The following is a 12,665-nucleotide window of genomic DNA, read 5'->3' on the forward strand; positions in this document are numbered from 1 at the left end:
TGCTAAGCACTTCACAAACATTATCTCATTTGATCTTCACAACAACCCTGGCAGGTAGGTTGCTCTTATTAGTCCCATTTTCCAGTTAAGAAAACTGAAATAGACAGTGGTTAAGTGACTCACCCAAGGTCACAAACTAACAAGGGGTTTAGGCCAGATTTGAACTCAAGTCTTCCTGTCTCCAGACTCAGAGCTCTATCTACAATACCAACTGCCCTCTCACCAGCAGGAGAAAATAGAAAAAAAAGAGAGGGAAAAAAACATTGGACTCACCTTGAAAGAAAGTGCTGAAATCCTTTGGCAGAGCTGCTGGAGCAAACTTGTATTTGCTTTTCTCCTTGGGGCTCACGACTTCCCTAAAGGAAGGGAGGAAGGAAGGAGCCCCTGAGGCTGGGAGCTGGGGAGAGGGCAGGGAAGGGGCTGTGGGTGCAGATACGGCGCTGAGGGCTCCTCAGAACACTGCCTGCCTACTGTACCTTTGGTCTGTCCTCAAATATCCACACCCATCCATTCACTAGGGCCACAGAAATAATCTCCCAAGCAGGTCCTCCACCCAGACTCTTCCAAGGGCCAATGATAGTCCCTTCTTGTCCTCCAGGGGATCGGAAGGGGTGGGAGTGATGAGCAAGCCTCAACCCTCCAGAGCACTGCTTACTGGCTCTGTTTACAACAGATATTTATCACACCTTCTCTACTCCCACCCCTCAAAAAAAAAAAAGAGAGGGGAGGAAATTCCTGACAAAGGCAAAAGCTCCACATGGCTTACCCTGACTCATACCCTGAAAGTAAAAACTCCTCACCCTGGAATTCACGGCCTCCCAAAACTCTCCCTCCATGTGTACACTCCACTTTCACCAGACCGTGAACTCATCGCCTCATTGTCCACTGCCCATAGCAGGCTCATTCTCCAGCTTTGCTGATGCCATTCCACTCACCCAGAATGCCTTCCTTCAAGGTCCAAATCACTCATTCAATCGGTTGGCAAGTCATCTAATAAACAACTATTAAGTGCCTACTGTGTACACAGCACTGCCTCAGTTTCCTGGGAGATTACCAAGGTCTTCCTTTCCACCCCTCCAGGATTACTGTAGGAGTCTCTCGACCTGTCTTCTTCCTCTCACAAACTAAACTTTCTCCACTCTAACCCCCTTGATCTCAGGTTGGCCTAGGGTAATCTTCCTAGAGTTCAGAATTCATCGTGTCCTTGGCTCCTTTGCTCAAAAATCTAGAGAGGCCTTTGTAGGCTCCTGGGAAAAGCTGAAGTCTGATCCATATGCCCTGTACTCCAGTCAAATGAAACTTTCTCCTAAACAGGTACCCTGCATGCTTTCTTCCCCAGGCTCTTCTCCCTACGTCCATTTTCACCTGCCCAGTTTCTAGAGAGGTTGTCAAGCCCATCTCAGAAAATGCCCCTCTGCAGGAAGCTTGCTCAATCGCTCCCCACCCCATCACAGCATTCTCCTTCAGACCTCAAATAACGCTTTGCTGCTCTCAGTATTACACTTATGCAATACTGCATGTGATAGTTATCTGTGTTTGTGTCTGATCCCTTCATTATATTGTGATCTCCATGGGGACGCAGGGACTGTGTCTTATCTAAACTTTGGGCTTCCCCCGGTGCTGAGCAATGTTTGGTACACAGCAAGTGCCTAATAAATGTTTTGTTTTGCTTATAATTTACGGTGACCACTCATTAGGTTTTTAGACAGTCTAGCTAGAATTTTAGCCCCGTACAGATAGCAACTTTACAAACCATTGAAAGGATGACACTTAATATCTATGTGACCTGGAGCAAGTCACAGTAACTACTCTGGGACTCAGTTGGCCCATGCATAAAATAAGGGGGTTAGATCAGAGGAGCCCAAGGTCCTTTCTTGTTCTAGAGCCTACAAATGAACAAATCACAGGACCTCAGCATGGAAAGAAGCCGCAGGGGCCCTCTTGTTCACCCTACACACCTGACCAAGACTCTCCTCTAAATAAAAGTAAGGCATGGGCACTTTCTCACGGAGCCTGAGGCCTTGGTCAAATCCCACCTCTTCCTCTAGAGAGAGACCCTCATCCCCACCCCCAACCCTAGCCTGCAGTGACCCTCCCTTCTTTGAGGTCTTCTAGTACTTGCTATTTCTAGTCCCTCTCTGGTGTCCCCAGGCAGAGACGGCACTCCCTGATGACAAGGATGCTGTGTTCTGCTTGTCTCTCACCAACCTCTCCTCCAAGGGCCCAGCATGGTGTTGGGCACAGGGTGGGAGGAGGTGTCTTTGATACTTTCTGATCTGCATAGTCACGGGTCCTTGGGCCTACCTGCCCCGCACTGCACACATACTGTGAGCCCCTCCATGTCCTTCCCACCCCTCCCCGACAGTCTCACCCACTCAGCTGCCGTCTCCAGGTCTGATAGGGGTCGAAAAGGCACTCCAGAAGGTGGAGGGCATGGAGGGCCACGCTCTCCAGCTGAGACCTGCAGGGTCTGTCAGGGACCGGAGCACCTTTCTTCAGCTGGGGATGGGAGGAAGAGGGAAGGGAAGATTAGGGCAACGGAGTCCCACTGAGCTGACCCTGGAAAGGTCACCAAGCAGCCCTGTGGGGTTTCCCATGTAAGTCTGGACAGTGGGATGGACAGTGGGCTCCTCAAGGATAGGATCTCACGGTCCCCCTGCCCAGCTCGGCACTGGGCTGAGCATGGGAAGTGTTCAGCAGGCACTGGTCAGGTTCTCAGGCCCTGACACATTTGAGACACACCACAACATCCACAAACACACAGTGGCACACGCATACTTTTGGGGACAAGCTCTGTGATTTGATTTGTATGGGGAACTTCCAGAGAGAGGAAATTCTTTACCAATTCTTTATTTTATATAGTGATATATAACCACAACCACTGACACTCAAGCACATTCTCTCTCCTTTTTTTAGGCAATTGGGTTAAATGACTTGCCCAGGGTCACACGTGAACTCAGGTCCTTCTATGCGCTATCCACTGCATCACCCAGCTGTCTCCAAATATATTCTTTCTTTTTCTTTTTTTTTTTTCAGTGAGGCAATTGGGGTTAAGTGACTTGCCCAGGGTCACACAGCTAGTAAGTGTTAAGTGTCTGAGGCCAGATTTGAACTCAGGTACTCCTGACTCCAGGGCCGGTGCTCTATCCACTGCGCTACTTAGCTGCCCCCCAAATATATTCTTAAAGGTACACACTCACAACCAAGAAGGAATGACACCCTAAATGACTCCCACAGCTCTGTTTGTCCCCCTGAATAGTGAGTGTCCTAGGTTTGGAAAGGGTCCAGTCTCCAGGACTCCCCGATCTCCTAGGTCAGAGACTTAACAACAGGCTACGAAAGAGAAGACACCTAGAAAGAGGTGGCAGGAACTGATCATCTTGGTTCCACAGCATGGGGAAAGGCCCTCCCTGCCTCCAGACCCTGCCCCTACCCAGAGGGTCTCACCTCTGCACTGCAGGCCCCCAGCATCATGATCACTGGGGGGATGAAGATGGGAGTCTTCTCTGCTTGGACGTTCTCTAGGTTTCTGCAAAGATGAAGGAAAGACGAGATGACTGGGAATCAGGGGGAGGCCTGCGAGCATATCGAGTGCTTTCCCAGGATTTAAGTACACACACAGATGCACACATTGACACAAGGATGCCCTGCCCCTGATGATGAGTACATGGTTGGGTCCATGATGATACAACAGAAAGACTCACCGGGACCTATGCCCACAGGGACAAAGAACCATCTGAACACAGAAACACACACACACACACAAGGACACAGAGGAAAAAATGGACATGGGATAACAATGATGACACAAAGCCAACTTAGCCCAAACATACACAACCACACAGAGAGAGACACAATGACATACACAATCACTCTGATCGCTCCAGAGTGATGGGAGTATAAGGGAAAAGTATCGGCAGAAATGAGGAGGAAAGGGACAGGCATCTCCCCCTTAGTCTAATGAGGACAGTCCTCCTCCCTCACCCCACCTCCCAACATGGGGTATCAGGAGCCAACTGTGCGGAGAAGGGTGCGAAGGGGACAGGCCCAGAGAGCCGAATGCATCCCTGGCCTCAGTCTCCTTGGTGTACCAAGGACAAGAATGCAAGTCTGCTTTGACCCTACTACCCTCAAGCCCAAATCACTCAGGGTATGCCCCTGGGGAGCCATGTGGAACAACAAAACAACCCCTGCCCTGGGAGTCAGGAGACCTAGGTTCACATTCCAGTTCCGACACTTCCTCCCAAATGACCTACAGCAGAACACTTCATCTGTCTGAGCCTCAGTTTTCTCCTCCATAGAACGGGGACAATCGTCCTTATATGGACTGTTTCAAACAGGATGTCCAAACTGTTGCCAAACCTCGTCACTTCTCCACCTTTACAACATGTCTAGCACACATCCTCTTTTCTCTGCACATACAGACGTAACACTAACTCAGCCTCTTCGCACCTCTGCCCCTGGACCACAGCAGGCCTCCTTCCCCTTTCCAATCCATCTTCCATCCACTCAACCATCAAGATGATGTTTCTAAAGTGTAGGTCTGACCTCATTTCCTTCCCTCCCTGCTCACCGGGCTTTCCCACTATCTCCGGAATCAAAGATGAAGTCTCCCAGCACTCAAAGGCTTTCTCAGAATCTGAATCCTTCCTCCCTTCCCAGTCTTTCTACACGTTCATCCCTATACGTACTCAACAATTCAGCAATCCAGCAACACAGGCTGTTTTGGTCTGTCTTTGTATCCTCAGAGCTCAGCGTAATGCTGAGAACATAAGAACTTAGTAAATGCTTGGTGATTAAGTGTAAACCATGAAGAGCTCAGGGAGGATAGAGACGCTCATTTTATCTCCCATCCTCAATCCCCCTGTCTCAATGAGGAAGTGTGCAGGGTCCACAGCCTTGCCTTCTCAGGCTTGGCTACTGGCTCCCAAGCCGGGCTCTGCTTGGGATGGATGTTGTATCAAGCATGATGGATGCAGTGCTGTATTGCGGGCATGCATGTGTCATCCATGTGTGCAGGCAGGCACGCACACATACCCACAAGGATGCTGAGGTACTTGGAAGGAAAGGTTCTGATGCAAGAAGCAGACAACACTCAAGGTGGAGGGAGAAGACGAGCCTACCCAAGACTCAAGGAAGTGAAAAGAGGAAATCAAAGAGTTGACCTTTCCACCCCAGAATCCCAGGATGTTTGAGCTGGAAAAAACCTTCAAGATCATCACACCAGCCTCTTCTCCCACTTTAGATGAGGAAATGGAGGCTCAGACACGGGAATGTGTCGACCATGGTCAGGCAGCCGGCATTATGAAACTTCAGAGGATGCCAGAACTAGACGGGGCCTCCACTCATAGAATCTTAGGGCTTGAAGCGATGATGAACACCATATAGTTTAATCTGACCAACATCTCCATTTTCAAGAGAGGAAAATGACATCTCCAAGCGGGAGCCCCGCCCCGGCACCCCTCTCTTCCTCTGTCCCAACACCTGGCTATGCCTACCTGCAGATAATGATGAAGAACTTGAGAAGAAGCAGGGCTTGGGTCAGGTTGGCCTCCCCCAGGCACTCGGTACATAGCCCCAGCTGCTGCCCCAGGACCTGCAGCACGTTCTGGGGCAGGAGGGGAATCTCTGACGTAGCCTCTTCTGGCCTGGGGTGAAAAAGAGGGGTCACTGACAGAGAACTGGGCCACCTCCTTCCAATTTTCATCCCCATGGTGCCCCGCCTGAGGTCACCCACCTCTCTACCCCTCCATGAGAGCCACTCCCCAGGGGCACAGGAGCTGAGGGAAGGCCCTGAAAGGATGTGGAATAATAATGGTAATAATAACAATAACAATACTCAGTGAAACCTAGTATTTCTCTAGTGCTTACTATGTGCCAGGTGCTATGCTAGGCCCTTTACAAATATTATCTCCTTCAATCTTCACAGCAAACCAAGATGGTAGGTGCTGTTATCATCCTCATCTTTTACAATAGAGTTAACTGTGGCCAATAGAGATTAGGTGTCTCACCTACCAGGGTTAACCAGATAGTAAGTGCCTCGGGCTGGATTTGAACTCAGGTCTTCCTGACTCCAGATTCAGCACTCTAAGCACTGTACCCCCAGCTGACCAGAAGGGTAGAAAGTTCTCCTCTAATCTTCTCCTCTTAATACAAATTGGCTGTTGACTTGGAAGGGAGAGGGAGAAGGAAACCCTGAGGGATGGAAGCCAAGGTTGGGTGGAATGGCAGAGAACATGGTGGAGCTGGGAAGGTTAGGAAGGTGAAGCCTTGGCTGGCGGGAACAAGTTTGTGTATGTGTGTTTGTACGTACTTCCATATGTTTGTGTGAATTTCCCACAGCTCATCACTCTCTACCCACTTTGCCCCCAGCCACGCTTAGGTGGAGCCTGGATTGGGGATCTGTGCCCTGGGCCCTTTATTCCTCTTCATTTGCCCTCCCCCTCACCTTCGAGGTTCCAGAGAATGCACCGCAATGACCTTCTCAAAGCTGGTGACGAATGCTTCCAACCACTGGTGCAGGTAGCTCAAGTCTTTCTGCAAGAAACACAAGGCCCAGGACTTGGTGAGGTTCAGCTGGAGGGCAAACTACAGGCACCAGATGTCCTAAGGCTCTCCTGTTGACCAGGCCTGTTCATGGTGTAGTAGCAAGAGCATCAAACTTGGAATCAAGAAACCTGGGTTCAAATCCTGACAGACACTAACTAGCCAAGGGGACCATGGTAAGAACACTGCCACAATTTCCTCATCTGCAAAGTGAGGCAAATAATGCCACTATAGGGGCAGCTAGGTGGTGCAGTGGATAAAGCACCCTGGATTCAGGAGGACCTGAGTTCAAATCCAACCTCAATCACTTGACACTTACTAGCTGTGTGACCCTGAGCAAGTCACTTAACCCTTACTGCCCCACCCTCCAAAAAACGAAAACAAAAATAATGCCACTATAGGAATATTGTAGGAAAAGAAAAAAAAAAAGAAATGAGATTATTTTTACTCCCTGTCTCTGGTCCCCCCTCCTCCCCTCCCTAATCCATCTTGCCTATAGCACCTGTCTCCTCCTCAAACACCTTCAATGATTCCCTATGACCCACGGGGTAATGTTCTGCCTCCTTATCCTGGCATTTAAGGCCTTCTAAGAGTCTAACTCTTACAAGCCATGCCAGCTTTTCTCACACTCTTCCCCTTCACCAACCCTATACTCCAATTAAACTAATCTCTCTTCCCAGTTCCCTGCATAAGCCCCACACTACTGCCCCTCCTCCAGCCCCTACTTGTCTCAGTCTTAGCTATCCTGTAAGGCTGGGTTCAAATACCCTTCCTTGGCATGCCCCCATTTGGAAGTCATCTCTCCCAACTCTAATTCTAACAATTATTTCTTTATGCCTCTCCTTTCTTTTTGTGCTTCTCATCAGATGTCTTGTATGATGGTTATTTCTTTATGCATCTTAACTCCCTGACTAAAATATAAGCCCCCTGAGGGCAAGACTTGTGTCTTATCCCAGGCTTGTAACCTCCAAGCAGCTTCAACACTTCCCTCTTCCTAACCCCCTACAGCCAATCAATTGCCAAGTTCAAAGGAAGCATCACGGTGTCATGTACAGCACTGGTACAAACAACCTGAGTTCCAATCCCAGCATGGCTCCTGACTGCCTGTGTGACCTCGAGCAAGCCCCTTCCCCTCTCTAAGCCTCAGTTCTGTCACCTGTAAAATGGGCTTGGACTGAACAGCCTCTAAGGTCTCATGCAACTCTGTATCTATAATACTGTTGCTCCCTAATGTGTTTCCAATCCATTCTCTCTTTTCCATTCCCACCCCAAACTTCACCCCTCACCCTAGCTGAGACCCTCATTTCTTTGTTCTTTTTTTCTTTCCTTTTCAGCAATTGGGGTTAAGTGACTTGCCCAGGGTCACTCAGCTAGTAAGTGTTGGAGGCTGGATTTGAACTCAGGTCCTCTTGACTCCAGGGTCAATGCTCTATCCACTGAGCCACCTAGCTGCCCTGCTTCCTCATTTCTTCTTGACTCTACTACTGTAATAATTTCATAACTAGTGGTTTCTTCCTGCCTCCAGTGTCTCTTCTGTCCAATCCATTCTGTACCGACTGGCAGAGCAATCTTCCTAATACTGCTCCAATCACATTACTTCCCTCCTCAAACCCCTCAGTGACTCCTCTATAAAGTAAAACTCCCAGTTCTGGAATCCAAGGTCCAATCTATTGGTACAGCCTTCCCTTAGCTCCCTGAGCAGTTGGCAAAGGGGAATTTCAATACAGGAGAGAAGATGAGGACAGGAGGCACTGCTTATATGGGAAAAGGCCACGGTGAGGTCCCTGCACAGCATGAAGGTGCCAGGGTCCCCATGGAAGGGTACAGAGAGCCAAAGGAAAAAAATCACAATTTAACAAGAGATGGCCCTGACCCTACTCTTGGCTCACCCCCATATTTTCAAGAGAGGACCCACCAGACCCCAAGTCATCTCCTAGGGAGTCTGAATGATCAGTCCGCATGGAGTAAGTGTAAGGCCAAAATAGAGATCTCAAGGTCACAGACAGTGGAGGTAATGAGGCAGTAGTGCACCCAGTGGTAGGTAGATGCCCACTTCTAGCCTCCCCTCCCCACACACAAACACACATACCTGCAGTAATAATCATTCCATTTCCACGGTATTTAAACCTTTATTAAGCACATTCCTCCCAATAATCCTGTTCAGACAGGTAATGTGAGGGTAGTGATCCCCATTCACAGAGGACAACCCCGAGGTCTACTGAGGTTAACAGACTCGCCTGGAATCTCAAATCTAGAAAGTATCAGAGCTGAGATTTAAAACCAGGTGTCCTAACTCTGAGGCCAGTGCCCTCCTCCCCCACACCAGAGATGTCAAACACGCCACCCCAAAGCATGGAACCAGAATACATTATGGTTGGGACATAGTTAACAAAATAAATAAAAATGTAATAAAACATAGATAACATTACGTTTTAAAACCAGCCCACAGAGATCCTTATGCACCAATTAAAGGCTCTTGTTGCTATTTGAATCTGACACCACTGCGCTTGTCTCTCCAAATCCTATCAAATCCCTCAGTGTCCATCCCTGACTCTGTTTCCTCCAGGAAGCATTCCCAGACCACCTCAGGCCAGTGAACTCTCTTCCTTAGGGAACTGTAACACCTCATCTGGCATGAACCACACATAGGAACTGACATCTCTCTAGCACTTTATGGTCCACAAAAAGCTTCCCCTTTGTGTCACCACACTTGATCCTCACTATTTCGTGAGATGGGAAATGCAGACATTTACCTTCCCATTTTACAGTTGAGAAAAGTGAGGTCTAGACCAAGGGAAGTTACTTGCCCAAGATCACAAAGCTAGCAAGTGGCAGAGAAGGAGGCTCCAAGCCAGATTTCCTGATGCCTGGTCCCATTTCAACAGTTTTATGCTATAAGTTATCTTTGCATGTGTGAGATTCTGGAGTGTGTGCAATGCCTAACCAGGCTAGGAGCTCCATCTCAATATCCAAGGGGAGCCCAGAACAGGACCATGTACTTGGGGGCATCCACATAGACAGACTGGAACGAATGAATGAAGGAATGAATGAAGGACTGAAGGAATGAATGAAGGACTGAAGGAAGGAAGGAAGGAAGGAAGGAAGGAAGGAAGGAAGGAATACATGTAGATCAGTGAAGAGCAGCACTACCCAGCCATGGGCCCAGATGTGGCTCTTCATAGGCACTCCAGGCTCCACATCTGGGCCAGTGGCAAAGCCCCAGGATGGAGTGAACAGACACTGGGGAAGGTAGGGGCACAGCTGCTTCGAGGGATATCTCTACTAAGCAAAGGCAAGGAAGGGTGAAGGGAGCTGAGAAGGATGGGCACTGAGACTAAAAGGCTTAGGAACTGATGCTGGGGGACATCCCATGGCCAAAGCTGGCACAATTCCTGTGATCCGCTGTGGCAGCAGCAGAGCTGGAGGAGCAGTCTGTTTGAGGAGGAAGAAGGGGAAATCCACTAAGAAAGGGAGAGAGAACACAGGTGTGGGAGAGAACGGGGGCTTTGGAGTGAGATAGGCTAGTGAAGGTAAGTGTGGGGAGGTCCTGTTTCCCTGCCCCTCACGTGCCTATTCTGCATTTGCCTGCATGTGGACAAGCACCTGCCAGGAAACAGAAAGGGTTGAACTCTCCCCACTAACTACCAGCTGGGTAACCTTAGGTAAGTCAAGTCCCACCCCCAGCCTCATTTTCCTCAGCCATAAAAAAGAACATAATAATACTTTCACTCCTTACTTCACAGGATCCGGTAAAGAAATTGGTATAATGGAAAGAACATCATTTGGGGGGGTCAAAGAACCCGGGTAGGAATCCACTTTGTCACTTTCCAGCTGTGTGGTCTCTAGTGAGTCATTTCTCCTCAATGAGACTTAGTTTCCTCAGCTATCAAATGACAGGGTTGGACCATCTAGATCAAGGCTTCTTAACCTAGATTGTGTCCCAGATCCCTGGAGCAGTGTCTGCTGAAGGCTATGGTTAAGCCCTTTTTCAGAAGCATGAGATAAAATCCCCAGGATTACAAAGAAAATCGATTAGATTGAAGCAGCCATTAAAATATGAGAAAATCAAGCTGAGCAGGACCCCAACTTTTGGGTGTCAAGCCCCTTCCCACTCTTTAGGGTCCCCCCAAAGAGCTCTTGCTTTTGTGGGTTATATCTCAATGTTTGTATCTTGGACCCCTGAAAGGGCCCAGGACCACACTTTGAGAAGCACTGATGGAGATGACCCAGGGTCTCCCAGAGCTCTGAGGGTGTGAACCTAAGCTTCCCTGGGCAAACTCTGCAGTGCTCCAGGAGGGGCAGCTCGAGGGTGATGCTGAATTTCTCCATGCACGGATAGAGACACACACAGCAACGTGTGGAGATCATATACACAAGCATGCGTGCACACATCCGTCAACGTGGATGCCCCCAGGAGCCCACACCAGGGCGTGTGCCTAGAGTCGTGGCATCTTGTGTTTATAGCTCCCTGGCCCCCCTTGCACAACAAGGCCTCTGCTCCGCTTGGCTGTTGGGAAGGAGCAGGTGGTGCATATGCTTCCTGTCTCCTGGTTCAGTTTCCTCCTTTGTAAAGGGAGGGGCTGAACTCAGTAGTTCCCAAGTCCCCTGCACCCTCTGAAACTCTGTCATTCCCATATTTATGTAGCCCATGAGCAATATCTTCCACAGAGAAATCTGGAGATGTTCAGAGATGCACACCCATCCAAATGGCATTGACAGGGACACAGAGTCACTGACACCCAGTGAAATTCACGGGGACAGACAGACACTCAAAGCAACACGGATACTTGCAGGTAGGTGCCCTCGAAGAGACTCACTCAAGCACACAGACCTAGACACACAGACATACACTCACCTAGCGACACACCAAGGACACAAGGTCTCCCCCTTCCTTCCTCCGTCCTCCCCCATGGGAGCACCCACTCCCCCAAGTGCAACCTTTTCATTTCCCCTGTCAGCTCACACACATTGACAGAGGCCAAGCTGGGGGTACTGGCTGAGATCCAGGATTCCCAGTCAGACCTTCTACCTGAATGAATCCCCATGCTCCTTCCTACCCACCTGCATGAAGGCTCCGAGGACCCGTCCCCTTCTGCTGACCTGAACAACCCCTGCCCACCAAGCCCCCATCTCTGCCACTGGCCCCAGAGTTACCTGGACCCCCATCCCCCAGGCCGGCTCCATGGAGTGCGGTGGGCACCAGTGGCTCTGAGAAGTGTCCATGAAGCAGAGCTCAGCTCTGGGGTAGGAGCCAGAAAGGCGGGGAGACAAGAAAGGGAGAGTGGGGCACTGCCTCTGAGAGGAGATTAGGTCTTGTGCAAAGGGGAAGCAAGTCTCACACATGTAGGCCTCATATCCCAGCTACCCCTACCCCCCCCCAACCCCCGCCCTCACCGGGCTGGTGGCAGGAAACGCAGAGTCAGGGTTGGGGAGAGAGTCAGCTTCCTCTCTGGGGGAGGGGGCCGGGGCCCCAGACCGCAGGGGATGGGGAGGAGGGAAGGGGGTGCACTTAGGAAAGGCCTCCCCAAACTGTGAAACTCAGGAGGCATCCTCCCCTTTCCCTGTTCTTTTTCCCAACATGCCCTGCACTGCCCTGTCTGGGGGTGTATGTGGGAGGGGGGATATAAGCTTCCTGATCATCCCAGGGTCTTTAGGGGGAGGAGTAACAAGTAGAATTTATGAGCTGAGGGGAGGGCATCAAAAGAGCCAGTTTGGGGGGATAGAAAGAGCCAGGTTCAATCTCCTCTCTGCTATTGACTGTGTATTGCTCAGTCACTAGACACAGACGGGCTCCATCCATCAGAGAGAGTGAGGCTGGTGACTCTGCACAGCCCTGCCTACTTAAATCCAATTCACTGCAAGTCATGACATCACCTCCCGATGCCATGGTCCTCTTTGAAAATGAACTACAGAGGCAGCTAGGTGGCGCAGTGGATAAAGCACTGGCCCGGGATTCAGGAGAACCTGAGTTCAAATCTGACCTCGGACACTTGACACTTACTAGCTGTGTGACCCTGGGCAAATCACAAAGAAACAAAGAAAGAAAAAAGAGAGAATGAACTACAACCAATTGACCTTCAGCAAGTCAATGAACCTCTGAGTCTCAGTTGATTCAGCTC

General features: G+C 49.8%; 1 protein-coding gene across 1 annotated transcript in view; it reads right to left on the bottom strand.

The window, feature by feature from the left end:
- Positions 1-11,759, bottom strand: part of NBEAL2 (neurobeachin like 2) — a 95,959-nt gene extending 84,200 nt beyond the window's left edge. The window contains 6 exon segments of the mRNA XM_043976596.1: positions 274-356; positions 2,372-2,499; positions 3,448-3,529; positions 5,499-5,648; positions 6,449-6,537; positions 11,701-11,759. Coding sequence (XP_043832531.1) covers positions 274-356; positions 2,372-2,499; positions 3,448-3,529; positions 5,499-5,648; positions 6,449-6,537; positions 11,701-11,730 — 562 coding nt within the window. The 5' untranslated portion in view covers positions 11,731-11,759.
- Between the last annotated feature and the right edge of the window lie 906 nt (positions 11,760-12,665).

This window comes from Dromiciops gliroides, chromosome 1, assembly GCF_019393635.1.
Source record: "Dromiciops gliroides isolate mDroGli1 chromosome 1, mDroGli1.pri, whole genome shotgun sequence".
NCBI classification, from domain to species: domain Eukaryota; kingdom Metazoa; phylum Chordata; class Mammalia; order Microbiotheria; family Microbiotheriidae; genus Dromiciops; species Dromiciops gliroides.